This window comes from Talpa occidentalis, unplaced genomic scaffold (assembly GCF_014898055.3).
Source record: "Talpa occidentalis isolate TD23 unplaced genomic scaffold, MPIMG_talOcc4v2.1, whole genome shotgun sequence".
Classification (NCBI taxonomy): Eukaryota; Metazoa; Chordata; class Mammalia; order Eulipotyphla; family Talpidae; genus Talpa; species Talpa occidentalis.
Window position 1 is genome coordinate 121,953,522 of NW_026555331.1, and position 27,297 is coordinate 121,980,818.

At 45.4% G+C, this 27,297-nt stretch overlaps 1 protein-coding gene across 16 annotated transcripts in view; it reads right to left on the reverse strand.

Moving 5' to 3' along the window:
* ATXN7L1 (ataxin 7 like 1) overlaps window positions 1-27,297 on the reverse strand; it is a 235,310-nt gene that overhangs the window by 48,846 nt on the left and 159,167 nt on the right. For 13 of the 16 annotated variants that reach the window (XM_054692549.1, XM_054692548.1, XM_054692543.1 and 10 more), the window contains one exon: window positions 1,343-1,565. In XM_054692549.1, coding sequence (XP_054548524.1) covers window positions 1,343-1,565 — 223 coding nt within the window. The other 3 variants (XM_054692550.1, XM_037511384.2, XM_037511392.2) reach the window with 3 other exon arrangements.

Sequence of the window (27,297 nt, forward strand, 5' to 3'; positions counted from 1 at the left end):
ATAATGATATTAATAACTTTCATTGCCTAATATTTATTAAGTGTGTACTCTGCTCCAGACATTGTACTTGCTTCTATAAAAATTAACTCACTTAATCCTTTCAACAATTCCATGAGGTAGAGCTATTTTAGCCCCATTTTACAGATAAGGAAAACTGAGGCACACCAAGTCAAAAATCCAAAGCCCCACCACTGACAGCTGTGTCCCCCTACAGCATGGACCCCAGGTCCAAACAATCTGAAGAAAACAAAGCTTGTCCATGAGGCCCACTTACATGACAGGTAACTGTCCTCCTTGACAGTCATGTCTAAACCTTCTCACTCTGTCACAAGAGGCTCATTAATTGATCTGGCATAATTGCTCTTTACAAAATCATCACCCTTTCCAGCATGCAGTGACAAACCAATTGATGAATGATTTTAGTCCACAGTTTTTCTAGGTATGGACTTATGTGCAATTAACTATCATTACTTTACAGACACTTTTTCTCCTTAAATATACAAATTAGATGGACTCCAACTTATCCCCTGTCTGCCTTCCTGAAGCCTGAAAGTAAGGCTAGAGGCTCTGAATAAGCCAGACCTGACGCGCTACAAGTTGGGTCTGTCAGCATTTGAAGATACTCATTTACTTCCTTTCCCTGTTTTCGGTTTGGTTTCCTATCTGTCCATTCCGCAGGTAAGCTTTTCTGACTTCTTTGTAAAGATCGAGATTAAAAACTTAATTAAAAGCCTCTGATTTTTCAGTTACTTACAACCAGCTCTCTCCCACCCCATCAAAGGGGTGATATTCTCTTTGAATTTCTCACCCCTCCACCCGGCCAGCTCCCAATTCCCTGCATCTGTTGGCAGCTATTCCATGGAGTGAAGACCTGGCTGCTCACGGCAGGGAGGCACTGTGGGGGGCCTGCCTCCCAGGACTTGTGGCACAGGCCCACAGTTGTCTTCCCCACAGGGCTGCCTGTCTGCGCTTTTGATTATTTACACCAATGCTTTTCTTCACTGGGGTGGAAAATTGAGAGGTGACTGTATAACTGGGGAATATTTCCCTGTCACCCCTTTCTTAGTCACCACTTGGCTCAGCTCTCAGGGGAAGAAACAATTCCCCTGACAGGCATGTGGCGCTTGAAGGCCCTACGTTCCCTTTTGTGTTTAGGTTTCTCATCTCATTCTGGTTTCTGTCCCTTCCCTCCCCCCACCCCTTCCTCCCTCTCTCCTCAGTTCCCCCAAATTCCTGGACATGATGCACAGGAACAAAGCCAGAGGGTAAATACTGTTTCCCGTGGTGACAGGGATAAGCGGCGAGGGTAGACAGCTGCTGGCTGCCAGCACCCAGCACTCACCATGGTTTGTCCCTTGATCCTTTCGCAGAAAAGACCGTGTGCTGTTTGTTACTGGAGGTAAGTAGATTGTCTTTGGGCGTTTTGAATGGCTTTGAGGTGCTGCTGGCAGAGTTATGGCCGCTGAGACAGGCTTTTGTTTTCACCTGTACTAGTGACGTCCTGGAATTGGAGGGTGGAGATGCTGGAGAAGGAGAAGGCCTGCACATTGAACCGTGTCTTCTCTCTACAGAGGGAGAAAGGATAGAACTCAGCACATCATCTACAGCAACTGAGCCTCTCACATACACATCTAGACTCACATACACATGAGGCAAAGAGAAACGTGCTGATCTTGCAGTGTGGACATCCCTGCAGCCTTAGTTTTGACTACAGTGTGTCTTCAGCTCTGCTCCTCTCCCAGCAACTAGACTGATTACATTCTGAATTTCTGTATTGAATAGCACATGAAAGTGACACAAGGTTCTCACAGGAGGCATCTGCTAGGCCATCTTTCTGTAAAATCACTACTAGGATTAGCAAAGGAGTCACCAGGTGTCACCTGAACACAGTGGAATAACCACATAGACAAAAGGATCCCCAGATAGCTACGCAGACCAGGTTCCTCAGGGCAGCTGGGAGGGCAGGACCCCCTCCCCCACCCACAGATAACAAATAGGAAATTCTGAACCTGATCCCCAGCAGGAGCACTAAGTTCAGAAGCACCAGCACTGCTGAAAAAAGGGTCTTTGAGAGCCAGGAAGTGGCCCAGCATCTGTATACACACTAGCCACAAGCTCTCTGGGATCCACTGAGTTCCAAGGTCACAGCTACGAGGCCAGGTCAAGAAGGAGGACATCACGCTTCAGGTAGCATCCACAACCCTGCACTTCAGTTGGCAGGCACAGGCTTCCTGAGGTTCTACAGAAAATTCCAGTGCTCTGAGCAGACATGCCTTACATATTCATACTCAGCCCTGTGGTGTCCACTCAATGGGTGGGATGAGGACACTGATGAGGACAGCGGGGGCATGACGCTCTAGAGTATCCACACTATGGTGGATCCTACCTTTAAGAGGGTAAGAGATTTGATGAATTAAGGAACCCCGCTCAAGAAAAAATGTACATTTACTCACTCCAGAACTTTGTACACAATTATAGGAAGGAATATTGGATGCCCAAAAGCAAAGGCTCTGAAATCCTAAATCTTCTCTGGTTCTCTCATGCCTAATACAGGACCCACATAGTTAATGTTTAGTTAATAGGTGTTGAATAAATAAATGAAATTATAACAGATGTCCTCAGGGAAGACCTAGGGATCACAAATCTGGAAATCTGGGTTGAATGCGAAAGGTGGCAGAGTATGTCTCCCTCCATCTCCAAGCTTAAATTTCAGGCCTTCTCTTTAGTGAGACATTTGGGCTGCTCTTTTCCTAGATCCTGACCTGGGATACATGTACGACCTGAGCTTGGCTCTCTGGGACAGGGTTCTCCCATCTGTCTCAAAACAGCCGAGTCTAGTCCTTTGATTAAGTAGGAATGATGGGGCTGGTGGAGTAGTGAATTTCTGAGGCTCATCTGATTATTAGGTATTTTTACTTGAACGGTGTTCATAGGCTGCCTACACTGTTCATCTTTACGGGGTAGTTTTTCTTCATTGAATCAGGGTAGACCTTGCACACACACACTTAGCTCCCAGAGCCATCTTGTTGGAGGATTTGAAAATCAAGTTCCAGGACCTCCACTTTGATGTACTAGAAAGAGGCCTAGGCTGGGAACCAGGAGATCTATAGGCTCCAGCTCCATACCACGTTATTAGGCTGATGGCTTGATTTCACCACTTAAACTTTCTCCATTTCCATGTCTATTTCTGTAAATGAAGCAAGTCCCTAGATGGCTTCTAAGATTTTGCCCTCTATTACCATAAATCCAAGACATACTTATACCTGCTCCTTCTCTTCCATCTCTCATGATTCCTGAATGTTATAGCAATAATTACAGCTGAAGCATTGAAATATTTTACTCAAGCAGGATCTTCCTTGGAGGAATTCATCTTTTGTAAAATTGCACTGGCCTTTACAACCCCTGTGAGACAGGCAGGAAGCGGCCAGGCGTCTCCACCCTTCTCATGCCTGACTGGCCAAAGACCCAGAGAGGCGAGGTGACTCGCCAAGGTCAGGGCCAATGGCTACTTGGGAATGGGACCTCTGTGCCGCTTCTCAGGAAGGCAGGAAATGGGGTGTAGTGTGTACAAGATTTGAAACCAGGAAATTAAGAAGTACAGAGCTTAGAATCACTGAAGGTTAGAACTAGATCTTAGAAGTCAACGCCAACCTCCTGTTTGACGGGTAAGGTGATCAAAGTTACCAGCCTGCAGGCCATAGCTAGTCACTGACACTAGAGTCAAGTCTTCTTTCTTCAAATCCATTGTTTTTTCCCTGCCCCTCAGAATGTCCTATTTCTTTCTTTCTTTCTTGACAGAAATTTCCTAAACTAAAATAAGACTCATTTTTACCACTGCTCTTTTTGGATTTTTTGCAATCTTCATTCCCTCACCTGCTATGTCTTGCTCAAGGTGGTGGAGAACCGTCAGGGGTGGATATGCAGAAATATTCCAAGGTTCTGGGGGGAAGTATGCCTTGATAACAAAGACAAATATTAATTGACTAAACTAAGGTTAAAAATAATACAACTGAAGAATTAAAGCTAAATTACAAGGGGGCCTCCCCTGGTGGCGCAGCGGTTGAGCGCTGGGCTGCGAAGCTGCCTGCAGCCTCTGCATCGCCAGTTCGATCCCGGGGCCACCGGCGAGGGTCCCACATGGCAAGCAGACCTCTCCTGCTGCCCGCTGCTCCCCTCAGCAGTGTATTTCGTCGGTCTGCCTGTTCTGTTCCCCGCTCTGGCGAATTCTTTCACCCTCCCGCACTTCTGACTGTACCCAGTGCTTGTATAAATAAATAAATAAATCTTAAAAAAAAAAAAGCTTAATTACAAGGAAGGATGCCATTAAGGACAAGAGGAATGAGCCAAACCAGTGATTCTAAAATCACCTTCCCAGAGAATTCTAGACCACACATGCTGCTGCTAAACTCCCAGAAAAATTAAACTGATGGATAAGGTTTTTTTCTTGGTGTTAAATGTTAGTCCCATAAATTCTTCTGAAATGACCAACTGACAAAAGTTGCATATTAGAGACTATTCATTAAAATTCACTCAATTTCTTTTAATGTTATTCTGTATTGTAATAAATACATTAGAGCAGTATTTCCTACTTGTGCAGCCACTCATCGTTCGGAATGAATTAAGTCTATCACTATTTCAAAGTATCTCCCAAAGAGATGTGTATTTCTGTCTCCTGAGCTTCCAGAACAAACTTGCCAGCTATGGGTCCAGGTGACAATAGCTGTGTAAGCATTTAAAGGGGGATGGTGGGGGGAACCAAGGCCAGAGTGATTAGAACTTTATTCTTCACTTGGCTAAGCTAATGAAAATGGGAGAAATCATGTCCTGGGTAGATCAGAGTAGATTTTTCAGAAAGCTCCAATACTTATTCAGTGTTTCCTCTGTGAAGACCCAATGGCTTTTATTGTGGGTGGAAAGTGGGTGGGTTAGTGATAGAAGGAGAGTGTCTTAGTTTCTTGTAAAAAGATGTTGCTGTACAGGTGGAGTGTCTCTGGGTAATGTGTTCCAGATTTACATTATAACATTCTGATACAAGCCCTCACCTATTTAGGGCTTAGTCATTTTGTGTGTTTTGGTCAAGGGACTGCCTTAGATAGATTGCTATAATTATTCTAATTCGATTTCCCCTGCCTAAAACTAATTTATAGAGCACTGTGCTTTTTTACTCACTATTAAAATATTTTATAGACTTAATTTTAGAGAAAAAGAGCCTTTCCTTCAAATTTTCTCATTCTTTGTTAATATACATAGAACCATTAACAAAACTGTAATCAATTAATATTATAGATTATTCTCTTCCAACTAACATTATTCTATTTATACATTTCCATTTCCCATACACCGATCATTTAAGTGGTTAGGTAATATTCCATATTCCATTATTGACATACTACATAGGTTGTCTAGCCACGCTCCACTATCTAGTTACTGTCTGGATTTTTATTTTGTTTCACAATTTATTTAAGAATTGATTGAGAATTTTCTTTTTTTTTTTTTAAAGAAGTGGATTTTTTTTTTTTAAGATTTATTTATTTATTTATTCAAGCACTGGGTACAGTCAGAAGCACGGGAGGGTGAGAGAATTCACCAGAGCCAGAGCAGGGAGCAGAGCAGGCAGAGGGACCGAAGTACACTGCTGAGGGGAGCAGTGGGCAGCAGGAGAGGTCTGCGCGCCATGTGGGACCCTCCTCCGGTGGCCGGGGAGCAGCCGGGGATCGAACCGGAGCTGCAGAGGCCGCGGGCAGCTTTGCGACCCAGCGCTCAACCGCTGCGCCACCAGGGAGGCCCCGAGAATTTTCTTTGAAGTGTAGTTCCCAAAGTGAAAGGTGCATTTGTTTATAGGTCTCACAACCTATAAACTGTGTGACAGAAAGACAAAGCCAATCTATTGTGCTAATAATGTTAATACAAGCACCACTTATCTACTGAGAAAAAACAGGAAATGGCTGCCAGAACACCCAGGCATCAGTAACAAACTTAGTGATTAATCTTGGATCAGCAACCCCTGGTCTCACCCCTCCTGTCCTTTGGCCAATAGTAATAATAATTTAAGAATTCCCTAAGGGGCCTCCCTGGTGGTGCAGCGGGTTGAGTGCAGCGCTGTGAAGCTGTCTGCAGCCTCTGCAGCGCCAGTTCAATTCCTGGCCGGCCAGGGAGATTCCCAAGTTGCATGGCAAACCTCTCCTGTCCTACCCACTGTTCCCCTCAGCAGTGTACTTGGGTCCTGCCTGTTCGGCTCCCTGCTCTGTCTCTGGTGAATTCTCTTACCCTTGCCTCTGGCCTGTACCCCAGTGCTTGTATAAATAAATAAATCTTTAAAAAAAAAAAAATCCTAAGTGCCAGTCACTCTTCTAAACACTTGAGTTACCTGATAGTATTTAATTCTTATAATACCCTAAGAGAGGTGCCATTATTACTTCTATTCTACAGATGAGAAACCAAGGCTCTCTGAGATGCAAAAGATAAAAATTGCCAACGGTCATGGAGCTAGGGAACATCAGATCCTGGGATGTCTTCAGAGCTTGTGGTTTTAATTCTGAGCTCTACCACCTTAAAATCTTGGAGGATGCTGCTGAGATGGGCCAGGAAGAGCCAGGAAGAGCCAGCTGGCCCCCTTCATTTCAGCTCTGTCTGTGCACATCAGTAGAGCACCCAAATTCCCTAGGGAGGAGGAAGAACCACCTTTTAAGTGTTTCAGCAACTTTTAGGTACCAGTCAGTAGCCATGAATATATGGAGTCTAATCTCTGCCCCAGAGTTAGGGAACTGAGGACTAAAGAGACAACCCACCCCCACCCCCCCAGTTCTTCAGCTTTTTTGCATTTCCATCATAGGAGGTCCAGACCAAACATCAGAAGCCGGCTGTTCTAGCGCTACCTACTTTGCTACATGCATATTACCCATCCAGGTGCAATCCCAGGGCACAATCACAAGTATCTGCTGAGTGGGGGCCTGGCAGACAACTGGCCCTTTGGCATTCTGCAGGTCCATGTCAGGTGTGGGGAGCCTACAATCATACTCTCCCTAGCCCCTACGCTCCACTGGTAAGATCTACCAGGTTCTCAGGGACTTCCATTTCAGTAAAACATTTGCAACCCCCTCCATGCTTATTCACTGGCGTACTTTCACACTTGCAGCATCAATGTCCTGCATTTAAAACCTCAGCACAGATGCCTCGTGAATGGCTGAGCTGGCCGCCAACACCCAATGTGGCTCCCTGTACCATTTTTAGAAAGAACATGCTGGGAATTTTCCAATATGGTTTTTAAGGGACCGATCCCCTCCCAACAGACTCTGAGTACCACAGTCACGTGTGGCCAGCCTGGTTGTGTAAGCCTGCTGGGCTTAGGCCAGCCCCTGGTGCTCATTTGACAGCATCAAGTCTCCTTCAGCCCCCACCTCGGAGGCTGGTGCTTGGCAAATCATTAGCTGGTTCTGTTTTATCAATGGGTTCTCTCTGCTGTAGTAGCTGTAGTCGGGATGTTTTCCTATTAAGGACAACCTGAATTTCAAGGATCTTCTTCAAAAAGTAAATTGGAGCTGACAGGTGAGGAGTGGAGCACAGGCCTCGGCACAGGGAGCCATGCTAGCTGTATCTGTGACCAAGCAGGTATTTACAGCTGTGGAAACTGAGGCAGACTGCTTTTGAGAAACTTGTCCAAAAATCAAAGGACTCATCAGAGAGTAACTGGGGATAGACTCTGAACTTGGCCAGAATTATAGTTAGACACTATATATAGTGACACGGTGGTCAGCCTTCCTCAGCAGAGGAGGAAATGAAGACACCTGAAAGAGACTAAGGTAGGCAATGAGTGGTAGGCAGAGCCATGCCAAGTAGTTCTGGTGCCAGGAGCATTGTGAACTTCTCTGGAGCGCCCACACCTCCTCAGTTGGAGTACTTCTTTGAAAGACATCAGGGTGTAAGTAGCTGGGAAGCCTCCCTAAAGCATGGTGACTATCACCAATCAGCTTATACTAGGTCTTCTTTACTCCTCTTCACCTACTACCCTTGACCAGATGATGTGCGCTGTCTGGGGCACTTTGCAAATGTCAGTGTGGGTGAGTGGCCTATGCTGCTCCTGCCAGCTCTGTTTTCAAATCCCTAGGCACTGGGTGGGTTTCTCTGACAAATGTGTCATCTATGCACATTTATCTGTCACTTTGTGCCCATTTATTCAATTAGGAAGGGAAGCAACATTTCCTGAGTGCCTACTATGTGCAGGCAGCATGTAAGCCACTTTCACTTATCAGCTCATGTCATCTGCCCAACAACCCCACAAAGTGGATACCGTTAGCCTCCTTGTTATAGATGAGGAAATTAAAACTTAGCAAGATTATGAAACAAGACCAAGGTCACGCATACCTGGCAGATGGGAAGAGAGCTGCAGCCTGCTTCACCCCAGAGTCAATACTTTTCCCACAAAGCCACATGCAGGGATTTCTCTTCCCTCCAAACTCAAACTTCTCTGATGATTCTCGAAAGCATTCCTCCTTTCAGAGCTGGCCCAGGACACTCTCTAAAGTCAGATAACTATGGAGCCTCCTTATCTCTTCCCTTGGTACTACTCCCCCTCCTTTCCTTTCTGCTCTTCTGTTGGTTATTTCCACTAAGGTGCAAATTTCTGGCATTAGCCACAAGGTGGGGTATGAATTGGGGAGTCCCAGGGACTTTCCAGGGTCCTGAAATATTTCCATCAGCCTCTAGGGATGCCTCCAACTAACTAAAAGAAAAAAAAAAAAATTACAGCAAATACAAACCTGTATTTGCACATGTATACACTGCTGGAGGTACTTTCAAGGGATGACATTCTTCTGGAGAGCAACCCAATAATAATCACAGGAACTAAACAACACCCACAGCCTTTGATCTGGTAATCTGGTAATTTAGTTCGGAAAACAGATCTCAAGGAAACTCACCACTCCACAAACCACTGCCCCCTCCCCCCCAGAAAAAAAAGTTCAAAGATATCCTCAACAGCACTGCTTATATTAGTAAAATACCACAAATAATCCAACCTATAATAATTATAATAGAAAACAACAAATATGAGGATTATTTCAATCTAAGGAAATGTAAAGGCACAAAATCCACAAGAGGGCCTCCCCGGTGGCGCAGCGGTTGAGTGCTGGGTTGCAAAGCTGCCCTCAGCCTCTGCAGCACCGGTTCAATCCCCAGCTGCTCCTGGGCCACTGGAGGAGGGTCCCACATGGCGCGCAGACCTCTCCTGCCGCCCGCTGCTCCCTTCAGCAGTGTACCTTGGTCCCTCTGCTTGCTCTGCTCCCCGCTCTGGCTCTGGTGAATACTCTCACCCTCCCATGCTTCTGACTGTACCCAGTGCTTGCATAAATAAATAAATAAATAAATGGGGGAAAAAAAAAACCCAAAAAAACAAAAACCAAAAAACAAAATCCACAAGAAAATAAAAAATATCACAAATAATATGTAAACACTCATTACTACTTTTACTACTTCATAAAAACATTGAACACATTTATATATATAAATAATTTATATATAATATATATAAATATATAAATACAGAGTAATAGGTAGACTGATATAGAGGGAAAAAGAGAGACTACATGGTGGATTGTTTGATACACTGCTTTTGTTAAAGCTATTTAATAAAAAAACAAAAACCAAAAAACTACCACCACCACAGGCTATCGCATCTTTAAGTAGAAAAGGGCAAAGGAGAGGAAACAGGTGCAATCAGAAAGGAAGGAAGGAGAGAAAAAGCACAGGTTAAAGTCAAACCTCATTCACGCATTTTTTTAAGCATCTCCTGAGCATGTACCACGTGCCACACACTGGGATGTGAGCACTGAGACTTCACAGTGGTGAGAAGGTAGAGCGTCATCAGCAGAGGACTCCTACAGGGAGGAGACAGCTCTCTCCAGATCCCCCACACCTCAGCACCTTGAGTGGAGAACAGGATCCCCCTCTAGGGACAGGCTACTACTACCTCAGGACCTGAGAGAACAGCCCTTCTGCCTGCAAGACTTCACCTGCACCTACTCTTAATAACCTGAGGCCTTTTATGGTTGCCCCAGCTGTTTGTGTGTCCTGAGTCAACATGGTAATAGAGGGGTAGACAAGGACTTCCCCCTGCATGGTATTAACTTCTCCCACAGAGTGACCTCTCACCACAACCACCCAACCTACCTACTCCACAGGCAGTAGGAGCTTAAACATAGGAAGCCATGGTCATTTCAGTTATAGGATAGGCAACTGGATTCTACCTTAAGATGACACCCTTAGTATCATCACCCTTTAGGGGCTCTGATGGGACAGGAGTGGCAGGCAGCATAACCAGCAAAGGAGGAGGCATAGGTCCAGGTACGCTTGAGAAGATATATGAATGAGGACTCCCACTGTCTAAATACTGAAAAACGAATACTGTTTTGTGGCAACATGAGTGGCCTTTACTTAGGTGCCCTGAGCTAAGCTTGTCCCTGTCATGGGCACACCCTGTCCCTGCCTCAAGGAAGAAAGGGAGGAACCTGATGCATGAGGTACAAAAAGCGCCCAGGCCCCACTTACAAATCAGAGCCCACCCAGTGCAGCCGAGGGCTCTTCGCTCTTGGGACAGCAGGGTCAGGGCCCCCAAATCTGTACATTAAAAAAAGTTGCGAGGTGGTTCTCATGCTCTGCACCAGCTTTGGGAGTCACTGGAAATATGGACCAAACACTGCTGTCTTTAAAATCGAAAGATCTGGGCTCAATTCCCAACTCTGTCACTCATTAGCTTGGGCAAAAGAAATTTAACCCTCCAAACCCCAATTTCCTTATCTACAAAATGGGAACAATAAAGCCCACTTTAGAGGGTAACGATAGGGTAGGGCGCCTAGAGCAGACTGCGCCCCCTCCCCCATCTCAGCATAAATCACATTTCAATTCTGGTTTACTGGTTTAAGCGTCCTGTGGTGGACGTGCCTGGAAAGCAGGTATATCATTCTTTGATCCCTGGCATTTAGCGCGGGGTCTTGCCCTGATAGGCACTCACTATGTTCACTGTTGAAGACTGATAACACATGGAAGGTGGCTACACAGTGCCAGCTAACAGCCAGCACTTCATATGTTTCCCTGATAGATGAAAATATAGATTTGAAAAAATACAAGTGGTATCTTTCTTTAGTGGGCAGTTCTCTGTCTTTTCCTTGTCTCTGAATGAAAATTATTCCATTTACAAGACGCCTATGGGAAGTACATTGTTTAAGGAACACAGGTCGAGTAAGGAGAGCCCACTGTGGCTTGATTTCTATCTGTCCTGACTTCCAATGTCAAGTGCAGGTCCACAGTCTCCTACAATAAAAGGTGCAAAGTCTCAACTCACTGCTAAGCTCACAGCGTCACTCAGCACCACTCACCCCACAGGCTGTCATGGTCCCACAGCAGCAACTAATAACGGAACCATTTCTGTTCTCCTTGGAGTGGCAGTTGGCAGTGGCAAACAGGAAGTTGTCTTGAAGTAGGGTGTGGTTGTGCCCTGTCAATATATGCGTAGAGACACACTTTTTTTTTCCTTCTCCAGGTCCCTACTGTTTCCCTTTGCCCCCTTCTCAAGAAGCAACAGTTCTGAATTATTTCAGCAGAAACAAAGCTTTTTAGATGATTTAGCATCAATCACCAGCACCATACAAACAAAAACAGGGTAGAAAATATAGCAATGGGCTATTCCCCCCGCTCCCCAGCCACTCACTTGTGACACCGAGTTAGTAACTGTGAGCGTATGTGAGCTTTCCCTTTTATTTCTCTGTGGGTACACAGGAAACAAAACCAGAGCCAAAAACCAGGCCAGATACACTGCCTATCATCCCAGTGAGCCAACGGGCCGGCCACCAGCGTTTCCTCAGGGTCTACTGTGTACCCACACTGGACCAAGGATCATCCATGAAGAGGACAGAAGGAAAAACATAGGTCGCTGGTTTCAAGCTATTTTTAAAGTTTGAGTAGAACGGACCTGAAACATTTCCTAACACAAATTACATATAAAAAATGACAAAGAAAAACAATTACTGAGCAGATAAATGCACAAAGTGAAGTTGAAGCTACATATAAATCAGAGAAGTGGGGGTGACTAGCTGGTAAGGTTCATTTAAACTGGCTTCCTGGTGCTATTGAAAGGTGTGCTATAAAATTTTCCACTCCACTCCTACCCAGGGCCCGAGGCTTGCGCCTCCAGAAGGGCTGTCCAAAATAGACTGGTCCCCAACCCAGCCTCCTACTCCTGACCTCTTTCTGAGGCGGCCACTCTCCCCACTTCATGCTTCAGCCCTGTCTCAGCTCCAACCCACAGCCCCCCAGAGCACTGTCTATGCTAAAGCTCTGACTCGCTAAATGCAGCGTGAGCTGACAGCATGCTCCGCCTGCCAGGCTCTCTCTTCCGTGACCTGGGCCCAGCCCCACGCCGTCCTGTGTGGCCAACGTGCCCTGCGCTCACACTTACACATCCCGGGGAGACAGCCTTGCCGTTTGGATAAGGAGGCTGAGCCAGTGACACGCTGGGCAACGCGACTCGTGGGAGACGTTTCCTGGCTGCTGGCTGAGGGCCCTGGCCAGTCAGAAAGCACCACTTCCCCTTTAAGAGAGCACGCCCAGATGCGATTAGGGAAAGGCAGAAAGAAAAGCCCGGAACAGTCAGGGTTGTATCCTGAATTTGGCAGATGAATTTGGGTTTTCCTGAACCGCACACACGAGGTGTGGTCAGAGGCAGCCGACTCCTCAGAGGCTCGTCTGAGCAGTCACTGTTTGGGAAGGGTCAGGGCCTCCTGCAGCTCCCTGATTGATGGCCGCGTGGGCCCAGGCTCCCGGAGCTGCTGTACACCCTGGCCTGGTCCCAGGCAGCTTGCTGGAGCCTCGGGCCTTTCCACTCCCTCTTCCCTCAGGGCCTGTCTATCCTGATGGGCAGAGTCCACTGTAATACCTAACACTACGCTTGGAGAGAGCAGAGATAACCCTATAATGGTTGAAAATTACTTTTGTGGGACATTTTAACTATCAGTTCAAGCAAGGAATTTTTATTCATTCTGAATTATTTAGAAAGTTTATTCCCAGATCTTGGCAAGGGACAGTAGGTGGGGGTGGGGAGTGGTCCAAGAAACAAACCAACCTACCCTGAATGGTTTACAGAAGTGTGATTCCACTGATGTGAAATAACCAGAATAGGTAAATCCACACAGAGAGCAGATTAGTGATTGCCAAGGGCTGGGGGAAGAAGAGTGGGGAGTGACTGCTTAATGGGTACAGGGTCTCCTTTGGGGATGATGAAAATGTTCTGGAACTAGAAAGAGGTGATAGTTGCATGATGCTGACAATGAACTCACTGCCACTGAACCGCCTGCTTTAAAATGATTAATTCTGTTAAGTGAATTTCACCACAAAAGAAAAAAAAAAACTGGTAAAGTTTGTTTTGAGCAACACTGTCTTCTATTTGGATCTCTCCTGTGTTTCATTCAAACATTTCTTTGTGAAATCTGCCTCTTTCCTGATAAATCTTAAGTTAGTCCTAGCTAGGTACTATATATACACCTTTCAACAAAAAAAATGAGGGCTTTCTTGGTGGCGGAAGGGATTAAGACACAACCTATGACGTTGTCCGCAGCCACTGCAGCACGAGTTCGATCCCCCGGCCGGCCAGGGAGCAACCCACATGGTGCAGCAGACCTCTCCTGACTCGTCTGCTACTCCCCTCAGCAGTGTACTTTGGTCAGTCTGCCTGTTCAGTTCCCCACTCTGTCTCTGGTGAATCCTCTCACCCCCAACACCTCTGGCCTATACCCCAGCTCTTGTATTAAAAAAAAAAAAACAAAAAAAAAAACAGGGCCTCCCCGGTGGCGCAGCAGTTGAGCGCTGGGTTGCGAAGCTGCCTGCAGCCTCTGCAGTGCAGGTTCGATCCCCGGCTGCTCCCCGGCCACTGGAGGAGGGTCCCACATGGCACGCAGATCTCTCCTGCCACCCGCTGCTCCCCTCAGCAGTGTACTTCGGTCCTTCTGCCTGCTCTGCTCCCCACTCTGGCTCTGGTGAATTCTCTCACCCTCCCTCGCTTCTGACTGTACCCAGTGCATGTATAAACAAAAACAAACAAACAAACAAACAAATAAATAAAACATGCCTCTATTAAAAAAAAAAAAAACAAGAAAAATGAAACCTCTATGAGACAAAAGCTTTCCAAGACTCATGAGTATACCTCTAGTGGAGATCGGCAGGTGGGGAGATGGCACCACCTCCAGCCATGCCACACAAGCTTGGCAGCGCCTAACTGTCTCCATTAAGACCCTCTGAGGTTGGCCCAATCCTTCCAGCAGCCTGACATCATAACCAAAGCCAGGGAGAGGGAGTCTCAGGAGAGAATTATTCAGGGGGAACATGACTTTTGGGCCTCTGGGTTTTTGGCTTTCTTTTCTTCTCATATAGAATTTCTTCCAAAATGAAGGGGGGGGGCAATTAAATCTGTTTCTGTCTGGGAGGGGTTGTGCTAGTTGGCAAAGCAGAACTGGTTTCTGCAGTTCCATTTCTTTGGAATGGAGTCAATAGGGATGAGAGGGTGTTACCCAGCCACCCCCTGACCCCACTCTGCTGGAAGGCATGTCTAGCCCTCCTTTCCTGGTCATTTGCAGTTTTGATTCCAGATGCTCTGCTCCTAGGAGTAAGTGAGCCTTGTTCTATGGATCCCAGGCCTACAGGTCAAGGGCTCATGGGCATACTTCCCCCACTCAGAGGGCTGTTGAGAGGAGGCCCGTTGGATGTTGCAATACTCAGAAGAAATACACATGAAAGGGCAGGTCCCATGGTCCCAGAGCCTGCGTCTTTCCAGAGACAAATGTGACCAAACAAGTATCTGTTTGTTGGAAATTGTAGGATGACCTGGAGGAAAGAGATATGAACAGTTGCCATGGGCCAGCTCTCCCAGAACCCTTTGGTCCCTCTGGAGCATCTCCCCTACCTTTACCCAGTTCTCTTTCCTTAGCGCAGGTGTCCAGTAACAAGAAGATGGCCTAAGTAAACAAATAGGTGACTTAAGATAATAAGATGCAATACATACTCTTCTCTAGCATTGAAGGAAAAGCAGGTTTAGAACCTTAATTCTAAATACAAAATGAGCAGGCTCCAGCCATTATGGAAACCAATATGAAGATTTCTTGAAAAATTAAGAAAAGAAATACTACATAATCCAGCTATTACACTTCTGGGTATTTATCCAAAGAACACAAGATCACTAATTTCAAAATATATATGCACCCAACGTTTACTATAGCATATTTTCAGTAGCAAAGATGTGGAAATAACTTAAGTGTTCATAGATGGATGATGAGATGAAGAAAAGGTGATATATTGATAAATACAAAGTGGAATACTACTCAACTATAAAAAAGACAAAATTTTGCCATATTCAACAACATGGATGGACCTCGAGAAGATTATGCTAAGTGAAATAAATAAGTTAAATGGAGAAAGAAGAAATACCCTCTTCACTCACATGTGAAAGGGGAAAAAAGCAAACAAAGAAAATAAACAGAAATGAACTCTTAGATTCTGACAATAGAACAGTAGTTACCAGAGGGGAAGAGGGAATGGGAGTGGGTAAAATGGGTACAGGAGGGCAACTGTATGGGAATAGATAGGAACTAGATTTTTGGTGGTGATCACAATGTAGTGTATACAGATGTCGAATTATGAAGCTATATACCTGCAACCTGTACAACATTACAAACCAAAGTTACCCCCATAAAAATTCAGAGCCAAAACAAGCAAAAAACAAAACTCAAACAGCTTCTATTAAATTAAAAAACAGGTAAATAATGTGGACATTTCTTCAAAGAAGACATGTGCTGGCCAACAATCACATGAAAAGATGCTCAAAATCATTAATCAGTAGGGAAATGCAAATCAAAAACACAATGAAATACCACCTCACACCCACTAGGATGACTATACATTTATCAATTTCTGTACTCATTATGTACATATGAAAAGCCCCAAAATGGAAAATAAATGTTGGCAAAAATATGGAGAAACTGAAACCCTTGTGTACTGTTGGTAAGATAGTAAAATGGGGCAGTCACTAAGGTAAGTAGTATGGTGGTTCCTCAAAAGATTAAACAGAATTACCATATGATCCAGCAATTCTATTCCTAGGTATCTACCCAAAAGAACTGAACAAACAAAACCTTGTCATAATAATGTTCATAATAGCACTATTCACAATGACCAAAAGAACAGAGAGACCCCCCAAATGTCCATCAAAGGATAAATATGTATAAACAAAAAATTGTGGCATTACATACAATGGAATATTATTTAACCATAAAAAGGAATGTTATAACTTGATGAACCTCAGAAACATGCAAAGAGAAACCAGCCAGACAAAAAAGGTCACATTATGATTCTACTTCTATAAAATGTCTAGAATAGGCAAATCCTGAGACCGAAAGCAGAATGGTGGTTGCCAGGGACTTAAGAAGGAAGAAGGGCAATTACTGCTAAGATTTTAGTTTGGAGTGATAAATCATTTGGAATTAGATAGAAGTGGCGATAGCACATATGAATGTACTAAATGACACTGAATTGCTCATTTTAAAATGGTTACTTTAGGGGCCTCCCCGGTGGCGCAGCATTTGAGCGCTGGGTTTCAAAGCTGCCCGCAGCCTCTGCAGCGCCGGTTTGATCCCCACCCTCTGGGTGAAGGTCCCACATGGTGCACATACCTCTACTGCCGCCCACTGCTCCCCTCAGCAGTGTATTTCTTCGTCAGTCTGCCTGCTCTGTTCCCGGCTCTGACTCTGGTGAATTCTCTCACCCTCCCGTGCTTCTGACTGTACCCAGTGTTTGTATAAATAAATAAATAAATCTTAAAAAAGAAAATGGCTACTTTAAGTTATATTAACTTCATCTCATCAACAACAAAAACCTTACAGAAAGTAAGGGCCAGAACACCCACAAACAAAACTCTCAGTTTCAGGATAACTGAGTTACCTTCAAAACCCTTCTTAGAATCACTTAAAGGTGGTAATTTGTAAGTTAAGGTAATTAAGGCAGCCAGCAGGAGACCACAGACAGACACTCCAAGACAGCAGTTTCCAAACATGGCCAAATCAGTTACATGAAAGTGTCAATTTGTCTTAAATAATAACACACACACACACACACATACACACACACACACACACTGCACTAGCTATGTACAAATGGGACAACTGAGGCACAGTTCCCCTCAGCCAGCCCAACACAACTGCCTTTTCCATCAGAGAGATCACCAATCTAATGATGGGATCATCATTTCTGCCAAAGGGACCCAGTTCTTGGACCTTGAAGCTAGGACAGAGTAACAGACTTCCAACAGGTAAGATACCCCACAGGTAATTATCCCCTCTTTACCCTGCCAGCTCCCTTCCAGGGCTGTCATTACCTCCCATCCCGCAGCACTCCAGCCAAGAGGCCACCCAGTCTGCCTTTGTGTTGCAGGCCCTGGAGCGGATGACACTTTCCAAGTGCACAGCCGCTAAAGACAATTGGAAAGTTCTCCCCATGCCTAGATGCTTTGAAATGCCCAAACAGAAACCTCATTTCTGCCCTATGAGAGTCACCTTGAACTAGTCTAATTCCTCTTCCATGGGACATCTTGCCAAACATTTGTCTCCTGAAATCTTTTCCAGGAAAAATGCCCCCAGGCATCTTTTAAAATCATTCTTCAGGGCCTCCCCTGTCTGTGGCACAGCGGTTGAGCGCTGGGTTGCGAAGCTGCCCGCCGCCTCTGCAGCACCAGTTTGATCCCCGGCTGCTCCCCAGCCACCAGAGGAGGGTCCCGCATGGCGCGCAGACCTCTCCTGCTGCTCGTTGCTCCCCTCAGCAGTGTACTTCAGTCCTTCTACCTGCTCTGCTCCCCGCTCTGGCTCTGGTGAATTCTCTCACCCTCCCGTGCTTCTGACTGTACCCAGTGCATGTATAAACAAAACAAACAAACAAATAAATAAATAAAGTTATAGAGCACCAATAATAATTAAAAAAAATAAATAAATAAAATCATTCTTCACACGCTATCCTTTTCACTATTCTCTTTGTCCCTGGACTTGGTTAATTCCTACTCTTATAAACTGTGGGACTCAGAAGGGGGAAGATCACAGATGGGTCTGAACAGCTCCTAGCTGACTATTCAGAACGTTATTCTGTGATTTATGCAGCTGGAGATCCAATCTAGATTTTTATTTCTGATAGCTGCATCACCCTTAAGTCTTATTTCACACACTTCGCTGCCAAGCTGCTTATTCAAAGGCACTCTTCTAAAAATGTCATCTTACTGGGGTCAGACTACTGCTCCAGACTGTTGAGATCTTTTTTGTAATAACCATTCTCCCTCCCAAACCACAAATGCCATTCATTTTTTTCCCCAAGCCTCATTTATAAGGTGGAAAAGGACAGGGTGAGTCTGCAACTCAACACTTCCCCCAGCATGACAGTAACCTGTGAACAGCGCTCCTGAGGTGGAGCTCCTGAGGTGTGACTCCACGAGCCACCTGCCCTGAATGACCTGCAATTTCTTCACCATTCCTGGTAAGGATCTCATGGATGACTGCTCAGTGGGCCTAACAATAGCCCTCCTCTTCCCAGAGATTGAAAAGATCACATGTAGTGCTCTTAGAACAGTGCCTTGCACATAGTAAGCAATGAAATGCTGCCTTTTTAACTAGCAAGAAAAAAAAAAACAACAACCTGGTTTTCTAATTCCCCAACTACCCTCCTTCTTAGGGTAGGCATTAAGCAGTTGAAATCAACAGAAGGAACACTGGTATCCAAGAGCTGGTGCTGGAATCCTGCCAGAATTCCCCCACTCTGAGGTTAACCTATCTTTCTAGGGCTGTGGGGAGGAGTCAATGAAATCAGGCTTGTGAAAGAGGCTTAAAGGTTGAGTCAGGCTATGCAAACATAAAAGAACAGTATTATGATTATGACTGTTATAAATCTCTCTAAGATACCATTGCCATTGGCAGAAACCTGCCTATTAAGCCAATGAGGAACTTACAGATGCACTCAGGCTGCCAGAAGGCAGGACTTTCAGCACAGAGCCGCTGTATTGCTGCAACAGAACAGACGCCTGAGCTCTTCTCCCAGCAGCAGAGACCAGACAGGTGATGAATGGCCAAAGGGCTGCTTTTAGCTCCCCTATGACTTGATCCCAACTTTTTTTTTTTTTGGTCCCAAACGGCAGATTCTAGGAATACCAGACTTTTGACTCTGATGTTCTCAGGGCAGGCTCTATTCTTGTCTTAGCTGAAGATGTTTGCTTCCTCATAGAAGAAAATGGTCTTTACTGAGAAAAGATCTCGGGGGGAAATTGTTCTAAGGGGTATCAGAGGTAAATATTCTGGCCCTTAACATATAGGTGTCAAAGATGTCTCACAGACAGGGGACAGTAAAGGGGGGACTGTCAAGGCTTACCACATGCCCATGAGGAAAGAGCAGCAATTAAAATGAGAGGTAAGTTGGATCAAGAAAATGTGGTATCCATTCCATGGAGTATTAGACAGCCATAAGAAAGGATGAAATGCAGCCATTTTCAACAAAAATGGAGAGGATCTGGGACAAGGGACCCAGGGATGGTGGGGAGAGAAATATTCATGACATAAATGACAAACAATGGGCAATTATACTTAATATGTAAATTACCTTTATGAATAATTATTTTTCACAATTATCCAATAAAAGTGGAAAAAAATTTAAATGACAGTAACTGGCTAAATTCTCCTCTCTTAATCCACATAAGGGTGATTCCCCAACCTTATATGAACATTGAGAGTAGATTTTAAATATACGTATATATAAATTATTGGCAGGACACTGAGGATCATGCCAATGAATTTATTAACAGACTCAGGGAGTTTACTCACAAAGACACTGGGAGTTAGAGGCCCAGAGGAAAGTCACAATTTCTGTTACATAACTAACTTCTGGAGTCTTCTGGGCCACAAGTTACTCTATTTAAACCTAGCCCTTTCCAAGTCGCCCTTGAGACAAGTGGGCTGCTGAAGTCACCTATAAATCATCATGGGACACATGAAAGTTAACTCAGACTCTGACAGTCACAGACTCTGACTTTTTCTTGAGAATTTTGAATATTATTTGTCTTTCACTCATTTTGTTTCCTTTGAGTACACACCCACACAGAGAGACCGTGTTTGGTTCTACACACTCATATGAGCAGGAATGAGTAACAGGTGAATCTACATCATGGCAGTTACTGTAGCCTCTGGATGCTGCAACTTAATGTGAGGCAGGACCAGGTTCAGTGGGTTGGAACTTGGGCTGAATTTTGTCCCTCCTCAATTCATATGTTGGTGTTGAAGTTCCAATCCCCAATACCTCAGGATGTAACTGTATTCAGAAATAAGATCTTTAAAGAGGTGATTAAGTTTTAGCAATCCAATATGCCCGCTGTGCTCATAAGCAGAGGAAGAGACACTGGGGGTGCAAGTGCACAAAAGAGTGACCTGACCTTGTGAAGGAAATACCAGCCATCAGGAAGCCCAAGAGAGAGGCCTTGGGAGAAACCAACCCTGCTGGCTCCTTGATTTTCTACTTCCAGCTGCCAGAACTACAAAAAAATAAATGTCTGTTGTGTAAGCCACCCAGTCTATGGTATTTTGTTATGACAGCTCTAGCAAAGTAATAATACAATTGGTTTACTTAACAACCATTCATGTTCACCAGATCAGGGAGAAAAAGTATAATATGGAGAGCAGAGGGCAAGGGTCTCCCACCTCTGAAATAACTGCAGATCAAATGCATTTCCTGCTGGTCATGGGGAGGCCACCTGGATGACAGTGTGTCAAGCTGTAGCCAGGTCAATGTGGGGGCATTCTCCAGATCCTTGATGACAGGCAGACCCTGCCTGCCCATCCTGCAGGCTTGAGGCTGAGGTATAATAATAGCCTACAGGGACTCAGCAGCTGGTTTGAAATAGTGCGACACCAAACCACACCCTGAAAGGAACAAACTCTGGTTTGGCCTCTTACCTTTGTGGGTCCTGATGAACCTATATGTCATGCTATAGTTCCAGAAAAGGATAAGACTTTGGAGGGTGAATGGGTTAATGGTACCATGAGGTAGTCTCCCAGTTCATTCTCACAGCTTTGACAAACCAACTCTGAATGTCTAGCTCAATGCCGCCTTTCATCAGGGATCTACTCCAACTCCAATTTCTGCCAGGCCTGCCTCCCTCAGGTTCCCAGGACCTAGCCAGACCTTGGGTTTCCCAATGAGTGGGGGGCAGGCAGAACCCATCCCCTGGGGCAGGGCTAGGAGAGGGAATGGACCCACAAATGCTCACTATTGCTAAGAGGCCCAGACATACCAGATAAATTATCAGCCTAACAGGAGATAAGTCATTGAGCTCTCTCCCACTTGGCTGGGGGGAGGAGTGGGATCCAGGGAAATCAAAGCAAGGAAGGATTACTGTTGGTGGGTGAAAGGCAGCGCCCCCACTCTCCCCAAGGATCCAGCGAGGGAGGTGGGTTTGACCAATTCAAATGCAAAAGCCCTTGGGTGAGGATGACCTGGAAACTTTTCAGTAGTCATTGCCCACTCTTTCAAACTCACACATAAAGGCCAGTAGGTTCCCTCCTTGTCTCTTCATTCACTAATCACAGCCTGTCAGAGTCCCATAATCAGCGCTGAGAGGCACATAAACCAACACACATCACAAACCTGAGGTCTTCAAAAGGTGTGCCTCATGTCTTACTCCAGCCTCACAGAGAGGAGGAGAAAAGTGAAGTGAAACCAGGGTCCCTTTCATGGAGGCAGACTTGAATTAAAGCAGAACAAAGTTTCTTAACGTCCGTTCCAGCCAGTTTGCCCAGTTTGGATAGGGCAATGACGATGCAAAGGTAAATGAATAATGACCACACCTGAGTTCTATCTCCCCAGCTCCACTGTGTGGGACAAGCCCCTCTTGTCTTTTCCTACTGAGCCCAAGGGGCTGTCCTTCCCTGGTTCAGGGGTCTAGCGTGAGAAAACAGGACATACTCTAAACTATTAAAGGCTGAAAGCCAGACAGCCTCATCATTATTCCCTGCAAGGTCAGACATCAAAACAAACAAAAAATCCCTGTAGCTTTCATATAGATGAGAGAAGCATGGAGGAGAAAAAGAAATTAGCAGTTGGCAGCCCTCAGCAGTTATAATGACTACATCAAGCCTTGGCCTAGTGGTCCCATTTACTACCTTGGAAATTTCCGTTTCAAGTGACCATTTTCATTTGTGTGTGTGCGTTGGTGATGCTGGGGGCGAGGGGAGGTTTGGATCTGTCTGTGTGGGATCCAGGCACTGAGTCAGGGCAGGCTCCCTACTCAGAAGACCTTTCACGCGCGGTCTAAACAATGTTTACCATTTCCCCCCCTCCTTTTCCATTTGTTTGGTTTAAAATATTTAACCTGAGGCACAATGAAGTATCTCATTTACAACGTTCTCCTGGACCATTAGACTGGGACTCCACACTCATTATGCTGATGAACATGCTACTTACCCATGCAAATTCCAAGAGCAGCAGACAGAGATGGGAGGTGTTCAAGGTACCCTATCAAGGACTGATTTAATTACATAGACATGCAGTGGGCAAAGCAAAGCAATTTTAGCCAACTGTTCTAGTAAATATTATGGGAAACCCTTTCACAGAGTGCTAATTCTGGCTTAGTGATATTAAACGTGCCCAGCTTTAGTTCTCAATCAAAAATGCACACAGCCCCCGAATATACTATCCCAGGCCAGAAAATCAAACCGATAATGCATTAGCCGGTATGCCATCTTGCAATCGAATATCATTTTTCAAATGTTATAAACATCTGAGTGCCACTGCCCTCTAAGTGAGGACAAACTTCATAGCCCACAAACTCTCCTGCCGCCGGCCCTGCTCTGCCCCTCCCCCAGGCTCTCAGCCAGTCCCGCCGCCCGGCTCACGGGCAGCCTGGGGACCGCCAGCCAACGCTGCTCCCGTGGGTTGGACAAAACAACCACTGCAACCCATTTCAGACGTTGGAAACAATACCCAATCACTGCATCCACCCTCCCTGAGCGCCCTAGAGGAAATGGCATCATTACTTTCATTTTATTCCGTTTATGACGGACCAAAGGAAAACAACGCGTCTTAAGACAATTACCAGGGTATCTGATGTCGGGCGGCTGGAGAGTATGCTCCAGAATGTTATCAAATGACCTCGAGGAGAAATTAGTTTTCAAGAGCTAAAATTACCCTCGGTAGCATAGGCATTCCGGTTCTCTAAATGTAGGACCGGATTTCACTTTCCCCAGTTAGAATAGAAAATTCTCATGCATTCCCGTTTCTTCAGAAACGTCTATAAATAACCCAGGATCAGCAAAATTATGCAAAACATCCTGCTAGAAGAAGAAATGTAAACTAAAACCACTTACACAGAAGACTCAGGCTGCCAACTTAATCTGATTCTACGACGACTGTAAACATGTTGTACTTTTGGAACCTGAAGCGATCCACATTAGCACGGGATGTCATCACAAAAAAAAAAAAAAAAAAAGGAAAGGCAAAAAACCCCAACAACTAAACAACAAAAGCCCAACCCAGAAGCAGAGCAACGTGACTTGTATTCTGCAAGGTCCAGGACCCGACGCCTGACCAGCTGCAGTCACTACCAGCTATCGCGCGTGCACACGCCAACTGTTTTGACTACAGGCACTTGTTAAACACAGAGTTTCAGGTCCTACCAGTTGGACACCAGAAGTTCATAGAACTGACCCAGTGCCAAGAACAACAAGCGCAGAAAGCAAAACGGCTGCCTCGTGCGCGTGTTTTTGTTAACTGTTTATGCAAGTCCCAACGCAATTGGGTAACAATTAAGAAGAAAAAAGAAAAAAAAAAAGAACTTAAATAACAAAAGCAAAAGATTACCACCTGGAAGGAAATGTAGATGTTGGTAGATAAAGGATTGCCGTCAACCTACTTTATTGGTGGGATGGGTGGGTGGGGGGGTTGGAGAGACCAGTGGTGGGGGGAGGGCAGGCGTCATGTGACAAGCTGTGGTTATTAGCAGAAGGAACTGGGTACTTCCTCGAAGCATCTTTCACTCAGAGATTGACTTAAGAGATTTTTCAAATGCCGGAGGACTTGGTACACATCTGGGTGTGATTGTAGAAGCTCTGGAATTTGGAAGTTGGCAAATGCCATAGCAGAAATAAAGGGAAATGCTGAATGGAGTTTTTAAGACACTAAAAAGGGACTTCTGAGTTCCCTGCTCTGTGCAGGGAGGTAGCAAATGGAGGGACCTCATCCTTTCCCCCTTTTGAAGTTTAGGGTTGCTGAGGTCAGTCTTTCTCCCTTATCTGGACTGAAGTGTGTGCTTTCTTATAGGTGACAGCCAATTAAGAATTTTCATCTGGCAAAGTAAAATAAAAAGGAAGACAAATGGCTTATTTAACAAGATTTTCCATTTCTTTCTCAGAATGCATTCAGTACTATCTTATTTTAGGATAAAGACAATTAAGCAGATCAAATTTGAGTTGTCTGAGAAAACTGAATTCCAGGAGAACTGGAGTAGGGATATAGGAGTGAGAATTTTAAATTGCGAGTGGACTCAAACCTAACCCTATCCCCAAATCTGTCTGTCTATCTATCTATCTATCTATCTATCTATCTATCTATCTATCTATCTATCTATCTATCTATCTATCCATCTATCTATCTATCATCTACTATCTACCTATCATCTACCCTTGATTTGAAGAATACAAGTTTGCCCCTTCCCTGCTTCAGAGGTTTAGGATATAGTAATGAACAAGTAGAAACAGGTAGGCTGTAGAGCCACTGTAACCGTGGGCCAGATTCAAGTTCATTCTAGAGAGTAAATGTCATCCCTCTGGCTCCAGGGGTTCACCGGTGCCATAGTGGTGGGTATGACTCCAAACAGAGGCTGCTCCTTCCCTCCTAAAGGAGCACACATTTATTACAAACTACACAAAGAAATGGTTTCACTGGGATCTGAAATGGAGCCACCCTGGAGGGAAATGCAGTAGTTAACTGAGAGATTAAGCAAAGAATAAAGACAATTTAGAGCAATCAAGACAAATGAAGGTGTGGTGGCAGAGGGCTGGGAGAGGGGGAGAGGAGAAAGGGGGATGGGATTCTACTATGGGAACCACTTAGAGAAGGTTCCAAGATGGACAGAGTGAGTCCAGACGAGCCCTGGTCTCTGGGTTGGCAACCAACTCCATATAGCAGACGCACAACGTTTTGGGCCCTGTCTCACTTAGAACTCCATGGTTTACAAGATAAAGCTAGATGCACAATATATTGCTCAGTCCTCAGAAGATGGGAGGATTGGCATTATTATCCCAACTTAACCAAGGAGGAAAGCCAAGACTCTGAAAAGCCTTGGTCAGCCTCAGGAGCACCTCGAGTGATGTGGCACCTTATTACTCACAAAGGACTTTAAGAGTGGAGGATTTCTATCATTGCCATCTTCACAGACAAGTAAACTGAGATTTGAGGGACACACAAATTAGATTTAAGGCTACTTACAAATCAAACAGCACCAGGTCTCCCAATTCCTAATTCTCCTTGCTTGCCTCTATCATGTTGTCAGTATACATGATGATAAAAAGGTTAGCAAAGTTGTTTTATTATAAACTCTTATCATCACCCTTGATTTTTCTAAAAACTCCATGTCTTCATGGCTTTTTTGGTAGTTCACAGATGCAACCCCTAACCCAGGAGGGGACCTATCATACTGTGGGGTGAGACATCTACACTTCAGAGCTACTACTGTTTCAGTGGAAAGCAAGCAATTCTACCTACTTTGCACATCTGTCCTTCTGTGATTTGATTGCTTCACCCACTTGCTAAATTTGGCTCCCCACCTAATCCTAGTCTAAGAAGCAGCCAGAGTGGAATGGCCCAGCAGGCCTGCCAAGCAGCACATTATGCAGCCCTCATCTCCCAGGTGTGCTGCTCTCATATAGAAGGGATTTGGCTTAGCCCAGGCAGTGGTGGAGCTCTTCTCCAACACATCTTTCAAACTCCTGCTTTTTTTTTTTTTTTTTTTTTTGATAGAGGCATGCTTTATTTATTTGTTTGCTGGTTTGTTTGTTTGTTTTGTTTATACATGCACTGGGTACAGTCAGAAGCGCGGGAGGGTGAGAGAACTCACCAGAGCCAGAGCGGGGAGCAGAGCAGACAGAAGGACCGAAGTACACTGCTGAGGGGAGCAGCGGGCGGCAGGAGAGGTCTGCGCGCCATGTGGGACCCTCCTCCAGTGGCCGGGGAGCAGCCGGGGATCGAACCGGCGCCGCAGAGGCCGCGGGCAGCTTCGCAACCCAGCGCTCAACCGCTGCGCCACCGGGGAGGCCCTCAAACTCCTGCTTTTGCTGAGTTCTTTTACCACAGAGGCCACTGAAAATATTGATCAAAGGTAGGGTCCCATTGTTACGTTCTTTATCTGGGCACAGGGACACACTCACAGCTTGATAAGGGGTGATGTAACTATTGTCTGACAAATGTGAGCAGATTCATTGAGGGTGTATGGCTTTTCCTCCTCAGGGTCATGGTTGGGAATTACCACAGATGGCTACAAGGTTTGTAGGGATTGTTATAGGACAGAGAGAGGGGCAGCCCAAACCTCGCAAACCTGCCTATTCTAAATGGGTTCTGCCATCCAACGCATCAACACAAAACATATAAGACTTTAATGGGAAGGAACTTTAATACAATTAGGAAACAATACAGGTAAGGCAGAGTCTAGTTTCTAAATGAAGCACCCAAAGTTACCCATCCCCTCGTGGGTAAAAGTCCATCCATATGGGATTGGCCCAGAACAAGGCCCCAAAGCCTGCCACGAGTCTAAAGCATCTTCCAGTGGGGACCCACAGAAAAGGGTCAGAAACAACCGGACAAGCCCGGAAGGAAAAGAGCAAAATCAACATCAAGATAAAGGCTGCCATTGTCACCTCCCCACGGGTCTCACCCACATCTGTGTCACCCAGTCCACGACCAAAAGACAAGCGCAGTTTCTTCACATGTCTCTAGGCTCCATGCGCCTCCTCCAGGTCTCCTGGCTCCATCTTGCTTCCTTCCTCAGTCTCTTCTGCAGCATCTCCTCTCCCTGCTCAGCTCCACCCTCCCTTGGGTGGGGCAGGGAACCTCCCCCTTTCCTGGGGACCACCCTGTTACAGGATGAATGGAGACATTTGCCAAGAGTTCAAGCATCTCAGTTCAAGCATCTGGTTGTGCCCAGAGGTGCTGAAAGTGAAATGCAGAAGGGGTGAGGGTCAGGAGGTGAGAATT